The 22,818-nt window shown below is 41.3% G+C and overlaps 1 protein-coding gene across 1 annotated transcript in view; it reads left to right on the top strand.

The window, feature by feature from the left end:
• The window catches only part of LOC139211980 (doublecortin domain-containing protein 2C), an 85,137-nt gene that overhangs the window by 2,964 nt on the left and 59,355 nt on the right, over window positions 1-22,818 (top strand). Inside the window, exons 7-10 of the mRNA XM_070842414.1 lie at window positions 2,909-3,041; window positions 4,589-4,689; window positions 5,034-5,178; window positions 8,051-8,110. Coding sequence (XP_070698515.1) covers window positions 2,909-3,041; window positions 4,589-4,689; window positions 5,034-5,178; window positions 8,051-8,110 — 439 coding nt within the window. The remainder of the gene's footprint in view (window positions 1-2,908; window positions 3,042-4,588; window positions 4,690-5,033; window positions 5,179-8,050; window positions 8,111-22,818) is intronic.

Here is a 22,818-nt window from a genome sequence, read left to right as displayed (position 1 = left end):
CAATGAATATTTACAAGTGCTATATTCATAACTCAGTTGAAATGCTCATTTTTAAGATTTCCTCAAGTTATTAAAAAGCATCCAAACATAATGCAATATATGAAATCACACTGTTATTAAACTTTGCTTAACTGAGGTTCAGTGTTTAGGTTGGAAAATCTGAATCAGCACTAAGACATCACCACAGCCTTTGTCATTTCTCTGAGTACCATGAGGTGGAGACAGAGACAGAGCTATGGTTGTGTTTTGCATCCACCAGCTCATTGTAGTATTAGTCATTCAGTGGACGTGATGGTGCCGCATTTTACTCTCCTTGCTATTACGTCTGATCCCTCATGAATTTGTAAACATGATTTGACCAGTTAATAAGGACCTTTCAGAGGGGAAAGATGCATGTGACAAAAATTGCACCCTCTGTCTTGATCTGTCGGCTGTTTAGCTTACTGATTACACATACATTTATAGGGTCATGTCCGTCATTAATTTCAGTTTGACCTCACAAAACAACAGCAGTCTGGTTCGAAATGCCTGTAAAAAGATCCTTTAAACATGCCCGCTCAGGCTGTGTAAAATGTAACCTTGCTCTTGCAACCTCCCTGTATGGAAACGGTGTCTGCACCCTGTCCCATTCAGCGGTGCAGAAGCACTCCGCCGCTGAATGGGACATCTGGTGTGGTGCAACCATTGAAGTCTAAACTGACGGCTCTGCAGAGTGTAATATTGAAATTCTCCAGCACACCATGTTCCCATCGGTAGCGAGCGTATATGCTGAGTTAGGTGTTCACAGACATGATGAGGTAGAAACTTTTGAGGTAGACATGGCATAAAGAGAAGATTAATAGGGGGAATGCAAAGAGACCACAAGGAAAAGAGAATAATGATCTGCATCAAAGCAAAGTACTTTCATATTATAGTAATAATAATGAGCAGTGCAGTTGTTCTTCACACATGCTTCACACAAAGCATTCTGTGAAAACAGCCCAGAAAGGCTGAGTAAACCTTTAATAGCTCTACTCCCTGACATCAGCGATGACTTGCTGCTGCTCCCCATTTTTCTGCTGTTTCCGGATGATCTCATTGGTAAGGGGAAGAAGCAAAGCCCCAATGGAAAACTATACCCCATCACTGCTGCCAGCATGTCTGCCCACTGAGGACCTGGCCCTGGGAGTGGCTCCTACTGATACTACAGCCAGTATGGCTGGAGGCTGGTTGGCCCAATTGGTTGGGACCCCTGTTTTCCCCTGGCTATCATATCACGGTGTCCTCTTGTTGACTCCTGTTCTCTGCCACTTGAGAGGGCCACAGATTACTTGCTGCTCGGTCCCCCTGAGCCCCCTTCACACAAACTCTAGTACTCTCTCTCTCTCTCTCTCTCTCTCTTTCACTGTTCTCTCTCACTGGGGCCTCCTGATACACACAGTTGTCTGTTCCCACAGGACATGGTACTGTAGATATGTAATGCAGAACGAGAAGCGCGATGACCTCAGCTTTTCCACTGCCGTGTTTCCAGTTGTGCTGCTACTTGTACTGTACTCTCCTGGCTCTGAGGTGCCCCTCGTCCTCTGCTTTCTCCTCCCCGAGTGAGACAGTCATGATTTAACTTTGTTGATTTAAATAAGATCTATTTACATTTCACCACTAGGCTGTGAATATGGAAAACAAGCTGCTCACTTTTTGATTGCCCAGATGTATTTTGATTTTGAACTTTATCATGAAGTTATTTCACATCACTCGCAAACGAACCGAGGCCGTGAAACTAAATTAACAGCTTACCGCTGCGACAGTGCCACTGCTCCTCTGTCTTTGATCTCATGTGGCTATATGGACACTGTAGCGCTAGAGAATGAACTCTGTTTCAACTCTCCTTCGCTGAATATACCAGGCAAACTTCACTCTTCTTTTGTTGTTTTATTTTTCTCCCTCGGCCCACCAACGGCTGTAGAAATTCAAAAGAATATCAACAGACTTTGCCTCTGCATTAAAGAAAGCAAACAAGTGAAGAAACAACGCTGCTATTCCCCAGAGTCCATGTTAGTGAGCTTGCAAACACCATTGCCAGAAGTGTATTCTGGTGGAAGCCTGAGATCACTACACTATCCCCCGAGCCAGCCCAGGGATCCAGCCATGCAGCTGCAGTAAAGAGCACTGTAGCTGAAAAGAAACATTAAGTCTCTCTCCCGCTCTCTGTGTCTCTGTCTCTCATTCTCTGCAAGGGAGACATACCTCACCTTGCTACCTACAGAGGGGATGAGGAGCCTGCGAGGAGAAAATTGCCTTTTGTGGAAGCATTAATTCAGATGTGTACCCTGCTGTCTGAACATCACTCTGAACTCTCCCCACTGCTCTCTCTCTCTCTGTCTCTCCCGTCCTCTCTTACTCCTTCACTCTCTCACCATGCAACTAAGTCCCAAGCCTCTTTTTTTTTTTTCCCTCCCCTCTCCATCAATAACCTTCTGCTGTCTGCTGCTGAAGAATAAGTTATTCCCTACGACTCCCTCCCTTTCCCTTTAAGCTTGTTTGGATTTTCATTGTTTGATCTGGCTTGATAAATAAGACAAATGCAGTTAGAAATTCATGGCTGTCCCATTTCATCAATAAATGATTAGTTTGCCACATTCCCTAGTGATTGATAGGTTGTGCACGGGATGTATTGGAACCAGATGAATTCAATACAGTAGGAGTCACAGGGGAGCTACAAAGCATATCTACTCATGAAAAATTGAGGTCAATGGAAAATGTTAAAAAGAGAGGAGAAACAAGTTTTCCCCTGATGTGTGAAGAAGAAGAAAAGAAGACAAATTCTCCTTTACAAAACAGCAAAAAGTCAATGATGAATCACAGAGAAATCTTAGGAAATATGCCCTAATCTTTGCCCCTGTTGTCTCCTCTCTTTTGTCTCGTCATGTAGTTTGCTCACACAGGCGTTAGAGAGGACCTTGAGCACACAGTCAGGGGCCAGGTGGAGAAACATGCAGCCAAGCTGGAGAGAACTAAACAGCAGAGGCAGGTGTCCACAAACCCAGGTCTCTTCTCGACAGGGGGTAAGCACAGCAATTCCACAGAAATATGTCTCTCACCGTCCTTACAGTGTGTTTTCCCTTCAACACCCCCTTCTTCACTATAATAATATGTGGAAACCTGTTGGCTTTTGAAGACAGATTTATAGCTATATGCATGTGTTTGGGTGCAGTATGCATGTGCAAGTGCAGGCACACACATGTAAGTGTGTGCATCATTATACAGTCCCCTGTATGTGTGTTGCTGTGTGAGATATGAGTTCAGCTTGTCTTGGGAACATAAAGGGAAAAAAACCTAACATTTGGCAGGTGAAGGAGCTCAATCTGCTCTTTTAAGTCCAAACAGAACACAGCTCCCTGCTCTTTGAAAGAAACACCAGTCTTTTCTGTGAATATTAAACAGAACAAGACTTCAAACACTGTCAGGGGGGCTTAAATCATAGATGAATTCAATCAGGCCATTTTGTTGAATATGTATCCAGAAAGCCTTGTTAACTAAGTGCAGGGGAAAACAAAATGCTCAAGATTTCTGCTGATGTGGGGATAAAAATGGTAATAATTTATTAATCACAAATAATGCTCACTAAAGTTTGTGAAATTGACAAAATAGTCCTTTAGATTAATGGGTTTGAACACACAAGTAAACTGTTTAGAATTGATACTCTGTTTATCATTAAGAGACTATAATTATGTGTTTGCTTCCTCAGTTATTCAGTAGTCGTCATTTCATGTGCACAGTAATGCAGTGACTCAGTTTGAAAGACTCATCCTTCACACAGTACATGAAATGATATGGTAGCATAAATGGGCTAATTGTAACAGTTTAAAACCTGTCATCTTTTCATATCTGACATTATTAGATCAAATCAGGATTAGAGCTTCTGGCTCCACACTTTCATGAAATGTACCTTTTTTCTAACTGGAGTGAGTCTAGAAAGGGATCCAGAAATAATGCTCGAGGGAAAAAAATCATATTGAAGTCTACATGTTTTGGAGTTGCATAATTGTCTCTTTGAGCTAAAACTATAAACCACATTCTTTTTCTATACATCGTTTCTTTGTCTCATCATTGATTAACCTACTACGCTTCATTTATTATTTAAATGAAATTAGTTAATGCCATTGAAGTAGGTTCAAGCTCAATAGTGTATTTAATTATTCACTTTTCACACAGTATCAGATTCAGCAGCCACAGACAAAAAGGAGTTTGTTTACAAGGAAAAACAGTGTGACGTTGCCATATGAGCTATTCCCCACTGGCATCAAGAACAAACTGTCACTGTCAGGAACTAACCCTGGACTGAAAGTTCACGCTGGCTGGCCATATTTGTGGCAGGGCAGCTGTGGCTTTCTGTGGCCCTTTCGTCTGTGGGACCACTCTAAATAAATAAATGGCTTGACAGCAACATTGATCTCTTGTGAAGTTGAACAGGAAAAGCAAAGGGAGAGGACAGGAGGGCAGTGAGCGATGGAGGGGTGTAGAGAGAGGGAGAGGAAGAGAATGAGTGTGCAGAAGAATGAGACGGTGACTGCCAGCAGTTGAGGTAATTGTGATTAATCACTTTTCTCAGAGGGCAGCGTGTTCAATGCACAAAACAAAAGAAGTGAGATGGCAGGAGCAGTGGAAGTGCAGGAAGACCGCCAGCTGAAGGTGGACCTGCCAATTGACCAGGTACAGCACAACCTTACACAGCACTGCAGCCTGATGAGGTCTGCAGCAGGCAATCTTTGAACAACTTGGTCCTGTTGATCTGACAAGAAGTATAGAATTGATTCCAGTCTAAAAACACTATTATCAGCATCATCATAGAGAAACACAGGCCAGCTAGACAAGTGCTGATTCCATCTTATAAATGTACTTCTAGTACAGAAGAATATCATTTTCTGCTCAAAAAACAAAGACTTGTGAATGCTCAGTAGAACAAGTTGCATAAATATATAAATATTTAGCAAAATCAATACATCAGTACAGTACAGTGTAAGCCAAGGGGGGTTTTGTTTTCTCCCTCCATGCAGGTTGAGGCCAAGATAGTTGACGAGGAGTATGAGGATGGGAGTTGTTCTGTGGGTCCCTGCAAGGCCTCCCTCCATGAATCAGGCAGTTTGTGTCTGCAGAGGTCTTTGTCTGCAGGTTCCAGGAAGGATGTAAGTACCCTTATGAGTTTCATAATACTTACTATTTCACGTTTAGTTCATTTTTACTTTATTATTAGGTCCAATTTGCAATTTCATTTGCTTCTGGATTAGGTCACATAAAAATGGTCTAACCAGCAATTATGATAATCAGCATTTCCATAATTGCAAGAGCGTCAAGTAGACCTGCTACCAGCAACTGTCCTTTTATCCAATATGTGAATAACCTGTTTTTCTGTCTCCATGGTTTCCTCTGTCTTTTGTGTACTGTATATTTACCAGCTCAACCTGTCTTCAGGGCAAAGAGAGGCAGTGAAAGGCACAGAGCGCAGCACTGGCACTGGAGACGCAGGATTACAGACACCTGAGCCCAAGGTACAACTCTGTGTAGTATGATTTTAGCTGTATGCATCACAACATCACCCTCAAAGAAATGCAAAGAGTTGGGTATTTTTGATTAGAGTAGAGCCTCATAACACTTTGTGGTTGCATTTCATGTCTGTCTATTAGTCTGCTTTATTGTTGTACGTCCACGGTGATGAAGTGGGGCTGAGACGCGTATACAGATGTTTTTGCATGGATCTTTGGTTCCCAGAAATTACGCTCATTTAAATACACTTATTTTGCTCTACTAATCCTCGAGGGACAGCCATATGAAGCAGTGTAACTGTGATGAATGCGCACAATAGTTGGGTGATATTACTATTCCAAGCAATTTCATTCGGCTTTGAAATGAGAAGGTATTGAGTCTTATTTAAGCAATCAATAACCTTGAACATTTTGTTTTAATGAAAACTATAATTTCAAGCAGTGGCAATTACACCATGGGGGAATGTTTTGGTGTGGTGATGATTTTGCTGCTGTATGCACTTTTGCAATAAAGATATTCTTATCGGGGTAATTATTGACTTCTGGGGGCCAGTTATGACCCTGGCTAAAGACCTCATCAATAGCTTAATTCATTACTTATCGCTTTTAGTCATACATGAATGTTGCTGATTCAGATTGGCTATGGATTGCAGGGAAAGACCATTAGATAATGGAAAATAATAATAATAATCCCATGTCCAGACTCAGCTACTTTTTGCAATAACCATCTCGCCAAGCAGTTTTTGATTTGTCAGCTAACGAAGACAGACATTAGGAGTAGGTAGGATTTTTGTTTGAGGGCATCTTTTAACCCTAAACTATGTAAAGTTAGATTATGTATCTTTTTTTTCTACAAGAACACCTTCTACCTCACAAAAATGTTGCTTTGCAGCAATTTTGTTTTATGTTCATTCGTGTTTTATTGAGGTTTTCAGCATATTTATATAACTTGTCGTCAGAGAAGGAATAATGATGCTGCAGGTGAGACTTACCTAACTTAAAGTCTAATCATCATTCATGCATACTCTCCTCTTTTCCCTTTGAGGCCAAACAGACTGTCGCTGTCTCGTTGTCGGCAACCTCATCATTTAGAGGGCTGTGAATAATAATGAGGGATAACTGCACTGCTATGACTCATACTTTGAGCTGAGTTCGGACAGATTTCCTCCCACTCCAGTGCTCACATGTGCTTGTGAAATGCCCCGCACACTCTGTATACGTGCATGTATATAGTAGATATTGATGACCAAATTCAATTACATGATTACATTTTCAGCCGAAGCTTTAAATGATTTATTGCACTGAATTTAAATAGTGAATACATTTGCAGACAGTACACCGGTGAGGCAGTTGTGCGCGCGCAATATTGACCTGTGTGGTCCGGGCCAAATAAAGAATAACGAGATTCAGCATCTCTGCCAAGTGGAGATGTCCGCTGGGAGTGAAGGCAGGCTATCTCAGTGGAAGGGAGCGAAGGATGGCGGGCAAGAGCCTGATGCACATTTATCAAAGCTTTTCTTATAATCACTTGACTGACTTTTGTTGGGCTTTCTGAAGGTTGGGTTTTCCTTTAGAGTGCACTCTGTTAAAGAGCTGATTGATTTCATGAGGGGGGACTCTGTTGTAGATGTCATAGACTTTGAGGAACTGTGGACAAGGGTAGATTTGTACTCACTGGTGTGGTATTGTGTTTACAACTATCATTTGTTTTGATTTAACAATATTGGCTGATTTATCAACCAGTCAGCTAAGCATTTTTTCTTAATTAATATTGTTAGAAATGCCAATACGACTAGGGATGTTTGATCAATTGTCTTCCTCTTCGTAAGAATTTTGTGATAAAAATCGAATCATTATTGACCGCTGCATTGATCCATTCGTTTCCTTTTCCAATGCAAGTCCATTTCATTTGTCTTTCAGTTGTTTTTTGTCAGTGCTCCTATTCCCCAAAGCTTAGGTTAGCCATTTCAAAGGCCTTATTCTCCCCATGCAAGGTCAACTATAATCAACTCTAGACAATGTCACCGCCTTGCATTTCCAGAGAGCGAGGCAGAGGAAGACGACTCCTCTGGGCTTTTAAGGACCTACTGCATTATACCATTCAATTACTGTTCATTAGACAGTGTACAGCCATTAATCAGACTGAGATGTTCTGCTAGTCCTCAGCGGGGACAATGAACTGGGGAAATTTATTCTGGCTTCCTGTCTGGGCTACTGTTTAGTGGTGAGGAGAGAGATGACACTTTGGAATGCACTGAAGCTTTCAGTGCAGAGACATCCTAAACTGTACTGCTACTCCACTCTGTATCTGTTTTCAAGTGAAGTTCTCTGCTTCATGTAGCCCCGTCTTTGAATTTTAAAAAACATAGGCTTTGTCAGAGATTTACTGCATATGTGGGAGAGTATTACGATTCTGATATATCACTAAAGGAGGAGAAAGCTGACAGATTTACCGATTAGAGCTGCATATGCATTGAATATGACTAGATGATGATATGAGAAACTGATTTATGTTTTCCAGGAGGCTAAAGTGAGGGAGGTGTCTTCCAGGCTTTGCAGAATACGGTCACGGATGTCCCGGTTTTTCAAGGGTAGGTTCATCAAAGCATAAAACCTGGTAGTAGCTCACTAGCAGCAGCCGCGGCGGCCCCCGCGTTCCCCTCCACGGCACCTAATGCACCCATAAAGAGACCACTAATACACTCTGCATTACCAGTTCCTCCCTCACATTGCATGTCACCGGATCCGCAACCACCTCTCAACATCTGGGAGAGCTTTACGCCGTGCTTTATGGAGACCATCTGGTTGAGTGGGTTTTTTTGCCTCCCCAATCTCAGATGACTTATTCTACTATTAAAGGCACCTGCACATCAAGGTGTGCCATGCTGAGAGCCAGGGATTATTCACTGCTCTTTATATTTCCCATGTCGTTTGTAATTTGGAACCACTCAGACAGAATGAGAGGGATATGTACCTTGTTACTATGAAAATACTCTCTCTCCATAACTTCTAAATTCTAAATAGAATTGCATGGTCTGACTTTTATGTGACTGATCTAGAGAAGAACACATCTGAAAGCACACAGAATAGGTGCTATACACGTTTGATTATGGGGGGAAAAAACATAACATGGTGTTAAAACACAAATGAAAGCAATGATGTAAACTTGACAGTCTCCTTTGTTGGGGGAATGTGCCTTTCAGTTGGTTCAGGCAATTTCATTCTAATTGTCTACAAAACATAGGCTTTGGTGGTAAGGCCCATTCGATGGTTTCTCAGCATCTTCAATTGTTCCTTGTGAGAATTCCAAAGGTGACTAAATGGAACGGGATGTGAATCCCCACACGTGGTTATCACTGTCTGCCCTTCAATCTAAGGTTCGCGCTGTCGGTGGGACACCATGAAAATCACTGCATCCTGTGCTAACAGCAGGCTCCCTACCTCACTCACGTGTCATCAGTGCTATACAAATACACATACATGTACACATATGCACGTAGACAGCAGTTTAGAGCAAATGTTTTTCTCATACACGTGTGCATGATTTTTACACATATATGTGTATTCTCTTTCAATTATCCTCATATTGGTGGTGCTACAGGTCGAGATTCAGCTCTAGTACACACTCTAGTACTGGCAATGATTTCCCAGCAGAATATCAATGGACACTGCAGGGGGCATCTGAAATAAATCACAGCACATTATTGCTTGCAGACTCCAAACCCACATACTCATTTTTCTGTCCCTATCACATTATATTGTTGTTGCTGTTTATGAATGGTTCTGCATCATTCATGCCTCATACTCCCTGGCTGTCACAGTGGATCTGCAGATGACACAGATGCAAAGCTTAACAGGAGACTCAGAGCCGCAGTGGAGGGAAGTGGGATGTGAAAGGAAAAGCAAGTGATCTCTAACAGAATCAAACTCGCCTGCCACCTGCTTTGCATCAAAACGTCAATATCTGGGCCAGTTTTTATCTTGGAAAGGAATTTGTCAGCTGAGTGAAAAAAGGAGGCACTTTTCTAAAAGCAAATCTTCCATCAAAGCACTTGCCCTGCCTCCTTCATATACTTTACCAGGGGTATTCCATCTTGACTTCCATGTATAAAAGCAGGAGATACTACTGGGTTCAGTTTAGCTGAGATTCTCCTTCAAAAGTTATTGGCACCATGTACAATGGCCTTGTAATTTATGAGAACTGTTAGGGCCTCTGACAGAAGTTGTAAAGCATCTTGACTGATTGGGTAGATATGAGATGTGTGCAGTCATGGCATATTGTCGCCTGTATGTGCGCACAACATGCAGAGAGTTGCATGGCTTTCTCTGTCACAGATAAATTACTCCACACAGTCAAATTAAGTTGTTGTAAATCACCTTGCAGACCTGAGACTAGTCCTGAGTGACGACCTTTACGCCTATTTGACTTTAAGTCTTATTTATGTTAATCACATCTGTATTATACCGGCAGTAAAATTGTGTCATATCCTAAAAGGTCATTGTTTTGCAGTGCAGGCAATGACAGGGAGGGGAAAAACACACTGGTTGTGTTTATTATACAGCGTTAGAAGTCTTGAGAGAAAGGTTTGATTCTTGAATGTTTATATATAAACAATTTTCTTTTTATCTGTCTTTTTTTACAGCTAATTTTAAACACTAACATTCATTGCTTTGACCTGCATGGCATTCATTCAAGAGGTATGTACTAGACTATAGTGTAGACCACTGCAAAATTAATATAATCAAATGTCTCGTTGATTCAACCTGTTCTCTCAAATGCATAAAACATAATGCAGAGTGTAGTAGAGCTCCATATAGAGCACAGCAGTGTTCATCAACCATATGGAGAAACAGCATGTTCCATGTTATTGTAACAATTATAACAACTTGTGAGCATTACAGATGCTTGGTGTGGATATTATATGCTTATGAAATCCCTCCACAAAGAGCTTCATGATACTTGCAACACTAAAGTAATCTACGGATGTTAGTCTACAACAATACATCTTGTCATACAGAATATGTATTTTTGCTCTGCTTCATTTGCTCATCCTTCTAGGGATTTTATTCAGGCAAAGAATAAATGATATCCTAAAGGAAGGCTCCACTGAGGGAGAATGAGAGCCTTTGTTAACTACAGTAAAGTTGAAGAAAATGTATGCTTTTCTTCTCATTCATCGTATACATGTCACGAAAGGCCTTCAGAAGGCAGCAGCTCCCAAGAGCAATACGATTTCTTTTTTTTTACATTTACATGGTGAAAAATAATAAGTTCCAAAGACCGTGTGTTGAAAATCAACCATTGTGATGTGAGAGAGGCGCCTGTGTGTGATCTCCCCTGCACTCGAGACGACAGGCTCTGTGAAGTGCACCACTGCCCAGTTACACATTAGCTTTGATTGCCAGTTTGTTCTGTGCGTAGCCCGTAGCTTTGAACTGCGCCTCAAGATGAAAGCCAACCTTGTCCATAGTGTGTCCACAGTAGATCGCTGCTGTTGCTTATTTGCGTCAGGCACCATCAAGGCTTCTGGACTGTTTTTTTTTTCTATAGTTCTTTACCATGCTGGGATGGGCATTATGTATAATTTATCATGCAATACAATACATCTAGAGACAGCACCCTATCTCAGCTCCATTTTAAATTAATGCCTCCTCTTTCTTTCTGCATCTTGTGTTGAGTTTGGTCAGTGAATGATACCACTAAGGTACGTCTTTGTTGTGTCCAGCAGACTTTGATATTAGTGGTTCCAGTGGTGAGAGCATCACCAATCAGTGTTTATCCCTCTCTCTCTCTCTGTCTCTCTCTCTTTCTCCTTCTTTCCCTCTTTTTCTTTCCTCTTAAGAGCCAGGGCCATAGAATGCAGTGTCAGACTGCTAAGGACCAGACATCCTCGTTCTCTTCTGTCTCCCGAAGCCAGCTGCTCATGTATAAGATGAAACAGTGTTATAAACCAAATAAAAATGTCTTGCCTCTTGACAGCCCCACCGTGAATATATAGCCTCTTATTTCAGTGAATATATTGCATAATTATGTATGGTTATGAATATTACATGGAGCCTCACACTGAGTGCATGGTAAGATGCCTAATTGCGGAGTTTAATTATTAAGAAGCAAAGGTCCTGAGCGGGTTTTGTGAGAAGCACTTTTGATAAATTATTTTTTGCAGTTTTCTGATGAATTATTTTGGGGGCTTGTGTCTAATCAGCAGGCATAGTGGACGGCGTAACTGCTCTTGAGAGAGACTTATCTTCCCATGGAGAGGAATTACTATGCTGATTAAATCCACTGAAATCAACTAATAACTTAATGATATTGGAGTGGATCAAAAGAATGAATCATTGCGTCTCATATTGGTGGCTATGAAGAACACAAGGGCACAGTGATGGGTAGAGTGAGGGCTGTTGCCGTTGACCTCGGGGCACAGCTTTAATATTTCTGTGTGACATGAGGGAGGGAAGCAGAAAAGGAGAGCGTGTGATGGTATGTACTAAAGCAAACCAAAGCACCTCGTATTAAACACAGTGTAGTAGTGCTTTACTTTATACTTCATATGAAGCACTTCAAGGAAAAAGTCCAGAGAGGCTGACTAAACAAGGAATAATAAACTAGATCTCCCTCAAGTACTGCCAAAGCCACTAGACACAGCTGCTTGTATAACTACAGTACTATTGCTAGTGCTTCTCTTCCTCCCCAGCATGTTCCATAACGCCCACACAAAAATATTCCTCCCTAGTTATGTATTCAGTTCAAGTGCACTTAGTATGCAGAAAAGTTTAAGGCTTGACCTCGGTTTTGTGTCGAAAGAAATTTGAAAATGAATAAAACAGGCTTCTCTGCATGTAACTTCAAATATAGAACTGGCGCACATGATGTATTCTTCCATAAAAGCTAATGGCTGTAATGCAGACAATAAGAATCATTGACCCACTTAATCGCAGTTCTATGTCACGCTGTGACAGTGCGAAACTTAGTTCACCACAACTGTAGGATCAAACGCGGGGTAATAGCTGGGCTCCCTCCATTCCCCTCTTGCAAAATGCATGTCAGTCTCTCACAGGAAATGCAGTCAAGCTGCTTTTTGCGAGCCAGCGCAAATATGTGAATAATTGATTGATATTGATGTGAGGATCACCTTGGTGTATCCAGTAGTTGTTTGGTTTGGAAGTCTCCTGTGGAGGGGCAGGAGCCTAGCCATCTGTCAATAACACATCAGCCGTCTCACATGGCAGGCACTCTGACCAGCTCAAACGCTTCAGTAAGCAGCTGAACAATTGTTCTCACCGTGATGTTAAATCAGCTATTCTGCTCTAAAAGGAGGCTTGAAGCCAGAGTGTTGCAGGTCTGTTGCAGCCAGGGGTCCACAAAGTTGCCTGGAAAAAATATATAGTATAAAGTAATTCTCTTCTCTTGCCGTGATATAATTGTGGTGATTACAAATGATGGATTATAATGTGGAGTGCAGTTTGCACTATAGCGCTCAAATAATACTTGAAGCATAATATACATAGTACAGATGTCCTTTTCAACCCTTACCCAGGGAAATGAACTGCAAACACCTCTTTACAGCAATCGCCTGAACAAAATTTAGATTTTAGAATTTAGAATTTTTAGAATTTAGATTCAGTATGTGGGAGCTGCCCCAATCGTACAACAATCTTGTATCATAAGCTGTTGGGCAACGTTTCTGTGGTTGTGATTCAGTGCCTTGCTCAAGGGCACAGCGTTGCGCTCCTGGAGGTTTTATAGGACACTTTGCTCACAGGCCGAGTAGGATGAAAGTGTCTATGGACTTCTGTATGTTGTCTTAAGTGAAATGAAAATTGTCGAAGGTCATTTTATATAGAGGCTCCACATCCTTTGAGACCTGTATTGAGCCTCCTCGCAGGCAAGATAGACAGGTGGAGTTATAAAAAGACCTTTTTGCCACTGACATCATCCAGAGCCACCAGGAGACCACTTTTCTATCTCTCTCTCTCTCTCTCTCTCTCTCTCTCTCTCTCTCTCTCTCTCTATTTCTTTCTTTCTCTCTCTCTCTCTCTATCTCTCTCTGTGTTCCAGCCTAGTAGTTACCCACTGTCTGAAGCTAATGGCTGGAAGCACTGCTAAAAGCTCTCACTGTGATAAGGTAATGTGGAGTCAGAGGAAGAGAGAGAGGGAACGAGTGCTATATCAGTGGGACTATATATACTGATTATACAGTGATGAGAAAATGGTCCAAAAATAAAAACAAATGGAGAATGCTGGATGATATCACTGCACCCAGATTGCTGACTGCAGTGTTTGGAGACGTATCCAGATGGTTATGAAGCAGGCATGACGGCGGGAGCCGAGACTTACCGCTGTCCTCTCAACTGACCTTCCTGATATCATGTTTTCAAATACATAATGAATCATGAGCATAATGTTTTCAATGTAATACTCACACTTTTGTTCATAAGATTCCTAGTGTGCTTTTTATCTGTAACGGTTGGCAAAATTAAGCTTTAAAAGTTGGTGTTTCACTGACTTCCCTCTATTGTTACGTATTCTGGGTGTTAATGTCCACTCTAGTTTTTTGTGTGGTTGTAAATGACGGCAGCATCATGAACGCATACATATTGTGCTTGTGTAATTTGTTCAGCTTTCACTGTCTGCAGATGGTGCCACCAGACTAGATTACTGTTATACCAACCGCTCCCCTCTCTCTGCTCTCACCCTGTCTTCACTCATTTGCTCCTTCGCAGCTCCGCTTCACCACCAACATCGCGCACACACACACACTAGCGAGCACAAATTTGTTTTTCAGTTTCCATTTCTTTTCTTTTTTTCCTCAGTTTCTTCCCCACTGCTTCCTTTCCTGTCCCACTCTCACTTCCTCACTCTCCCTCTCCTCCTCTGTCCCCCTCTTGTTTTCCTTTATCTGTTCCCAGACTGGCTGTCCTTAGTAAGATGGATGTGTGCATTCCCAGGGCAGATGGCCCTGTTGTTACTCTGTGTACCCGGCTCACACTTTAACACCCGGCCTCCTTGTCTGGCCTGACGGGCCATTGCCTGGGGAAAGGACACTACTTCTACACTGTGCAGCAAACATGTGTGTTGTGCAGCTAACCGCATGGGTGCTCACACCTTTTTTGTAAGGGAGTAGACTCTCTCAGACTGTGTGCCAAATACACAGATGGGTTGTTTCTTTAAGGATCACAGTTTTTTTTTTTTTAAGTTGGAAAGCAATATATGTATTCGATATACAGCACATACTATGTTTAGTACATTGATTTGCACAGTGAGTAATTTATTTAGTTGATTAAGAAATTAAGGTTTATTTTCAATATATTTGTTTAGTACTGTACTTTTCGCCTGGACCACAGCGACTACCTGAGCAGAGTGTGCTCACTGTGGATCCTCTTGCTTTTATTTTTTGCGTTGCCCATGTTAACAGGTAATAGTACGTATCCACAAGGCCTTTTTGGACACAAGGGGTCAGGCCACTTCCCAACCATGCAAACACGACCAGGTTGCACCTGATTGAACGCTTTTACTTGTGGCTGTCTGCTCCTGGATTTTCTGATCAAATCAACATGGTGGCTTGTTTGGAAACGATCTGTATTATGAAAACGGTTCACCAAAAAGTGTTTCTGAAAACATTTGAACCGAGAAATAAGCTACACAATTGCTGAATCTGTATATTTTGGATCAACAATGTTTAGCTTCATAGTTTTTATGGAGTTTTCAGAGGCGGCAACCTGGTCATCTTCCTTGTCTTACATATAAAAATCAACAAATTTATTGGATTCAACACTTTGTTGGCCATTGAAGGGCCAAGTTTAGGAGAATACATGATGTATGTATGTATTACCTGACATCATTTTGTGACTTGGCTGAGTGAGAATAGGTGTGAAAATGATGGATGCTTCTTGTCTCACTGTGTTGTACTGTACGCATGTATAGCTTCACGTGTGGACATCAGCTCATCTTTGCCGTTTAATCTGCTATTTAGCTCACTGGATCTGTGTATGGACATCTTTTGATCTCAGTACGTGTGGTTACCGGCACATTCGAGATGCTCCTTGAAAACTTCCTCCTCTTAGTAATACTTTCCATACTTTTTTCAGCGACATCATGTTAGCATTGTGATTGTTTTATAACAAACACTTGTGCATTCGTGTTCTGCATGTGCTCAATCTTTTTATTTTTTTTTTTAAACCTTCTACCTAATAACTATCTCTGATTGGGCAGTGTTTTGCATGACGGCAACCTGTGCCTTTTTGATTGATTCGTTTCATTTCATTGCCATGATAAACTTTTATAACAGCTATCATTTACTGGCAGCACGTGTGGACCTCTTTAGGAGATCTGTGCTTGATTTCTAGTCGAGATCTAAGGATAATAAATCACTGGGTACATACATAAATTATATCAGTGAAATCGCATGCGTTATAAGCCTTTTGTGTGTGCATATGTAAATCCAGTCAGGGATGTTCTGCTGTGCAAAATTGCCGTCTTTGTCTACCCTCTAACCATACAATTTCTTTCATTTCAATCTCAGCACGCAATTGGAATATTGTCTCTTAGCTGCTCCTATCGTATGTAATGAATGTGCTGCCCCAAAGGTGAGGGCCATAATTGATTAAAAACCATAATGTTTTTCCATGCCTCAGTGTAGTCAGTGATAAGGATATCTGTGATCTGTGAGTGTGCATTTATGCAGATGTGTGTTTGTGTGTGTATCTGTACGACTGAGGCTCTGTGTGGACATCAAAGTCGTGTGTTCTGTGGCTCTATTTCATCCTGGCTAATGAAGAAGCTGAGAGTGTGCTTCTGGGTCACAGTGGGAACATGCATAGCGAGGTCACTTCAAAGGCGGGATAATGACGGATTAAGTCTAAATCATTGCTACGCTATAGTCGCTGTCTCACATCTAGCCTGTCGCTTTGCATTTTATTAACAAATCATCGCAATATGATCTGGTAAAATGTGCCTGCGTTAATTTCCCTTGTCCATCTTACTCTGAGCAAATCCTCTACATCCAGATTAGAGGATCGTGGTGGGCAGAGTGGTGGGCCTTTTTATAAACCCTTGATGGTGATGAAATATTCTTTCATTAGTGCCCATATATCTCCCCATGTATTCATGTTTTAATGCACTGCTCTCTCTGCTGTTCCTTATTGCTTTGTGTTGCGTCCATGACAGTCATACAGTCATTTATGGAAGCCCTACAGCAACACAAGATATCCTATCCTTGGCTCGCTCCGGTCCGCATTCAAAACTAACCCACACACCTACAGGCTTTAGCTGTCAGTTGTTGACCAGTTAAAGTAGACATCTCTGTATCATAAAGCAAGGAGCCATAATGCCCCAACCCTTGGAACTGTACATGAACTAGAAATGGTTTAGAAGGGGGCAGCTCTCCAAGATTATTGAACTCTTATCTGTAAGACAATGGCACATGAATATACAGTTTCACTGCCATACATCATGGACAGTGTATAACCCTCAGGATCTCTCACCTCAGGCCTGCTCTCCCTGTGGAGTTACACGTATGTAGGAGGCATTCGGTAAAGTCTAATTGCTGCTGGAGTGATTTATCTTCCGGTAGACCCTCCAAGAGCACTCGAACACTCAGATACTCTCGTCAACAACACATACCAGCAGTTTAACTCAAGGGGGCCCACTGGAGACTGGCCACCGAAACACCTGTTTGTGATGGAGAGTTAGGAAATATTTCATAAATTTGAGTAAAAGTTGAGGTGAAATGGGTCTGGTTCATGTAACAGACTGTGTAACGACTCCTGATATTTGTTAATTTAATTTTTTGAAAGCCCTGAAAACTTAGTCCACCACCATAAGTCCACTGTATTTAAATCTTTCCGATCATAATGTTGTGTGAAAATGATTAATAAGTACAGTTGATTTGAGCCAGCAGTAGATTATGGTTACTTCTTTTGTTTTCAAATAGCTTTTATTCTATTTTATTTTATCTGAGTCTGGGAGAAAGCCTAAAGTAAATGGAAATTATTTGATTTCAGGTTGGCAGCAGGAGGCTGTGAAGAAAATATTATGAACCAGATAGGCATGTATTTTTTTGTTTGTTTGTAAATGATTTCTATTCTGTTTTATTTTATCTAAGAATATATAGTCCCAACAGGCAGGTTACATTGAGCACGTAATCTATTCGGAGCATTCGCTGAGGGGCTGCTGCAACACTACGCTTCCACTACAGTCAATGAAACTGGCTACACCTGGCGTGAGAGCAGCGCCTGGTATGTATGCATCATGGAGATCCACTCTACAAATGAAACAAATAGGCCAGGCTTCGAGACTATATCTTTAATAACCAGGTGTGTGCAAGCCTTTTAGTCAGACATGAGGCAGTAGGGGTCTTTATTTTTTTCCAAATTTACTACAAATGCAAGAAGCATCTACATTTATTTATTTATTACTTAGTGACATTATCCCTTCTCCTACTCTGGTTTGTAGATCTTAACTTACCCATATAACACAAACTCTGTGAAAAAGTTGGAATTTCCAATCCCAAAATGAAGGCTTTTTGCCTGCGAATCACACTGTGCACTTCAGGTGTAACCACTGCGGCACACCAGACGTCACATTTTATGTGGAATAAAGCAGCTTACTTTTCAATTAAAAAATTATGAATCTGCTTGCCGTGATGATATCATTCTTTATATAGCCTGCCTGTAAATTGCTTTTACGCTCAATGAATATAAAGAATTATTGATACTTTATTTCCATTTGTCTGCAACATTCAAATCCTCCAAATAGGTTTTCCACTACTTTGTTAAAACTTAAAACATTAAATGTAAAGTTTGAATGCTTTTCTCTGTTTTATATTCATATTTTCTCTGTTTAAAATGGAGCATCTTTGTGTTTTCGACTCTTGGTTGGACAAAACAACCTATTTGAAGAAATCACCATGGACTTGTTCATTTGTCACTATTTTCTGACATTTTTTATAGAGTATAAATGTGTGCTTAATTGCTTGCAAAAATAATCTACACATTAATGGATAATGAAAATAATCGTTAGTCACAGCCCTAATCCAGGCTGGATGTTAATGTGCACACTCCTGCCAAATTAATTCGACTAATACATACACATAATCCAGTATATACTGCACATACATTAATGTTACGTACACTGTGTAAATGCTGAGGTGAATACTTAGTGACTGGAGCTGAAACTGGGTTGTCCAGCCTCTGTCCAGAGAGGGAATCAGCAGAGTCTCATTTGTTGGAGGCTCTGTGGCAGCTCTCATTTCACCTGGGTTCTCCCATGTTTAATTGGCCTCATTATGTGATTAACTTAGCAAATTTACCCCTTAGCCCCAGGGCACAGCTTTGAACACTGGCAGACCACAAACCTTCCCAAAGTCACTCCATCACTGAAACCACAATGTCAGCATTTAAATCGGCCATCACATTCCACTGGGAAGTTTCCATTTTCCAGCAGAGAAGCCTGTTTGCCTATATTAACCTCTACACCTTTGACTCAACACAGCGCTTTTAAAAATGCAGCAATTCATTCAAGGATGATTAGCAATATATCATTGTTTGTTATATTGCTCAGTGTGCATATTATGTTGCTTATCACACTTTATATGCCAAGCATGATTTCTGCAAGCTCTGTAAATTGTTGTATTATTTGTGGCCCGTGTTGTATCATTTGGTTTGATGTTTGCATTCTGACCCCTCGCCCCACACACACACAAAAAGCGAGAAGTTTTATATATGAAATGTAAATCTATTTAATTTCAGGGTACGAAAACTGCATGTTGCAGTGCAGCAGTCTGTTCATCTGTGCCTCTCAAATCAAGCACAGCCAGTGAGTTAGTGGAAAGAAACAGTGGATTGTCCAATCCAACACACAAAATCTAATATTTTGAAAGCTCCACTTGTGTGTTTGCGGGTTCATAGATATTGGTTTCATTTTGACGGTGCCCATGGAGAATAGTATGGAAAATAAAAGGAAGATGAAAAACAAATTCAATGATGTTAATCTATCCTGTCATCACTGAAATCTCACAGGTCCTCTGTGGGCTGCCTGACAGTCAGATGAAATGGCCGGTAAAGTGCCTATTTTACCAGCCCACTTGCTATTTGCCAGCAAAGTCATGTGTTCGCTTCCTTGTTTAATAACCAATGGCGGGGAAGGCTGTGAAGGGGGGTGAAGCTTGTGTCCATGTCTCGGGGTAGAGGAGGAGAGGAGGGGCAGTAGGGTAGAAGAGAAGTTTACAAATGGGATCCATCATTTTTCATGCACAGGGGTGACATCCCTCCGTCAGCCAATTTCGCTCCAATAGCCCAGTCCCTTGGTTCATTGATATCTGCATTAGGGACCTTTGTTAAAGGTCTCATCTAAATGCATTGAAAAACGCCTTGCTCCCTCTGTGTACCTCCTACTGTTAAAAGTGTGTGCGTTCATGCATGTTGCTTGTGCAAAGATTTGCCGACTTGGCTTTGTCTACATTAAGGTTAGTCTTTGTGGCACAGCCATGTGTTGTCACTGGACCTGGAAAGGGGAAAAAAAAACAGCTAGTGAGAAAACCGTCAACAAAAGCCAGCTGCTTAGAGTGCTCTCAGAGCAGGAGCGACGAGTGCTTTCTCACTCTGTTGTTACTGAGTAACTCTTTGCGGTCTGTTCATGGTGGTAATGCAGCAAATTAAATAAATCTATTCAAATTAACTGCAAAGAACAGAACATGACCTATTGTTTCAAGCATAGGGCAGAAGGCATTGTGAAGGAGCTCCTTTAAAATTGATATAAATATGGCAGTGCCCTCTATATGACGTTGGATGGAGTGGGCCTATTAACCAAAACACTTCATAGCCACTTGATTTTATTCCACTAACAACACCACCCTTCATGTCCTGCTCTTGTGCAGTTCTGCAGTTCAAGCCATCCTAACTGTACATCCCTTGCTACTATTAAGAAGATTTAATTTGCTATTCCTGTCCATCTATTTTACAGAGCCATACTGTGATACAGCAAAGGTGCTGAGGGGCTAATGTCGCTGTCAATCCACCATCCCCTCAGCCACAATCTCATGGCTTAATTTCCACACAGATCCAAGCACCCTTGAGCTTCAAGAGGTCTCACTCGCACTCTTGAATCAAAACTGCCCCCAAACTCCCTTGTCCAGTAATTTCACATTCCAAAATAACACTTTGGTTGTAAGTAATGTTGCATTCTGAATAATTTTAGCAGGTGTGCCTTCATTTTGGTTCATGAACTTTTCAATAACAGGCGAGATGCATACCAAGTCAATCTAGTATTTCATTAATATATTTAATGTAGATATATGCCGAGCATTTCATTTGCAGCTTTTAGGTAGTTAGGCTATATCTCCTGGCACTCTGATAAGATATATTAAGAATAGTAATTAATAAACTTGATAATCTGAAATTGACTAATAATTTGGTGCTTGAGGACATCCCTGCAGTATGGTCCCATAGGGATCCCATTAAAAGTCCTACTGACTATAATCTATAGTTGTGCAGTTGTACTATAAGATTCAACCATGTTGCCCTTGCAACAATATTGAAATCCACCTTCAAATGACTTTGGAATGAATAAGTTACGTTAAGTTTATAGACCTTATGGTACATCACAATAGCTGCTCCTGTTTGAATGGTATTGTGTCCCAGAATGTTTACAAAGAGAATTGCACTGGGAGCATCTGTCACTGCCTGTCACTAGTTTGAAGAGAAAATGTGAGTGTTTGACACATGCTATTAGTGTGTTGTTGTTGTCCAATTCTCAGATATGGTCCAGGAGAGGACAGGTCCATGATATTCTTCTTCAGTCAAAGCTGTTGAGTTTTCTTAGGATGAATTAAAGCGCGATTAAGAGCACAGAGGCTGTGACCCGCGCTTGAATAATAGCCCGTGAATCAAAGGAAGTGGTACCCATTCTTAATACTCATGGTGATGTACTTTCTCTTAGACAAACTTATTGCTGCCGTACTCTTTTATCATGTGAGGCGGAAATGTCAGCGCCAACTCAAACAGGCTCAGCCAAACCTCATGGTGAGATTGGATGTGAAATCAGTGCAAGGGTCACTGACAAAAGAAATTGGGTTTTATGCAGAGCGTGCCTCAATACACAACACTCCCAAACCAAAGGTAAAAGCACAGCCCTCACCGGCTATTTTCGACCCATCATTATTTCTCATAAATCCCAAACTAGCCAAGACCAGTGCCTTTGACAGCATGACTGATGAGTTTGCCGTCGTGAATGTCAAGAGAAATGGTCTCCTGCACCTTATCTCCCCTATTTCTCATTGTGAGTGAGACTTGGGGTTTTCATGGAGAAAAGCCACGGCCGTTGTGATGAGCATTACCCGGTGATAATGAAGGGCACGCTGCTGTACTGTCAGCCTGTACAGACAGACAGGCAGGGGAAGCAGGCAGGCAGGGACCTGCTAGCTGCTGAGACGTTATCCATTCATGCGTTTATGTGCCCTTATGTCTTTATCTGGAGACCAGGATAAATGAGCATATTTATATATTTACACTATGTCAGCCCAGTGATTGCCTTATCTACTGCTGCCTTCATTCACGGAGGGAAATGTCAAGAGGTAATCAAGTCAAATGTGCCTTTTGTCAATGCTATTCATAGATCTCAAATTGTATATTGAAAATATTTGGGTGATGGGTCTGTAAAATGCTCCTTTCTGACATATTTGATTTAACCAGGGATGTTTCCATACCGTTTGATTATTCATATGATCCACCTTTAAACCACATACAGTTTCATACATAATGGAAAAAATAGAAACCATACATACTTAATGTTTGGGTTTTCACTCTGAAAATCTTACTGCTCAATGAACAATTATGGTTTGTTTGAGTGCATTCGAAATTTAACCAAACCTCAGAAGTCAAATATAGATTTTTGCAACACTTATGTAAGAAAAAAAAGAAACCCTCTGTTTTGATGAGCCTGCTTTCTAGTCCCAGAAGTGAGCCACATATCCCACTGAGGCAAGCGTTATAGGGGCTTTTAGTGATGCCGCCTGTAACTTGGCATGCAAACGTGCTAGTTCAGAAGAAGGGTAATGAGTTCGGACCCAGGTCTGAGCAGTGAGTGTTAGGCAGGAAGCTGCATATTTATGATGGCTCTAAGAAGCATTTATTGCCTAGTTTCCATCAGAACATTGTCTGCAGAGACCTGACAGCTTTCCTTAGAGATTAGTCTCAGATACCCCCTGTTAGGTGGCAGTCTGGCCAGATCTCCCTGCTGGCCTGCTCTCTCCCTCTCTTTCTCTGCTTTTCTTTCCCCTGTCTTTATCTCCTTTAATCTCTC

This window comes from Pempheris klunzingeri, chromosome 13 (genome assembly GCF_042242105.1).
Source record: "Pempheris klunzingeri isolate RE-2024b chromosome 13, fPemKlu1.hap1, whole genome shotgun sequence".
Lineage (NCBI taxonomy): Eukaryota > Metazoa > Chordata > Actinopteri > Acropomatiformes > Pempheridae > Pempheris > Pempheris klunzingeri.
Note: the sequence above shows the minus strand (reverse complement) of the source record. Positions and strands in the feature narration are given on the sequence as shown.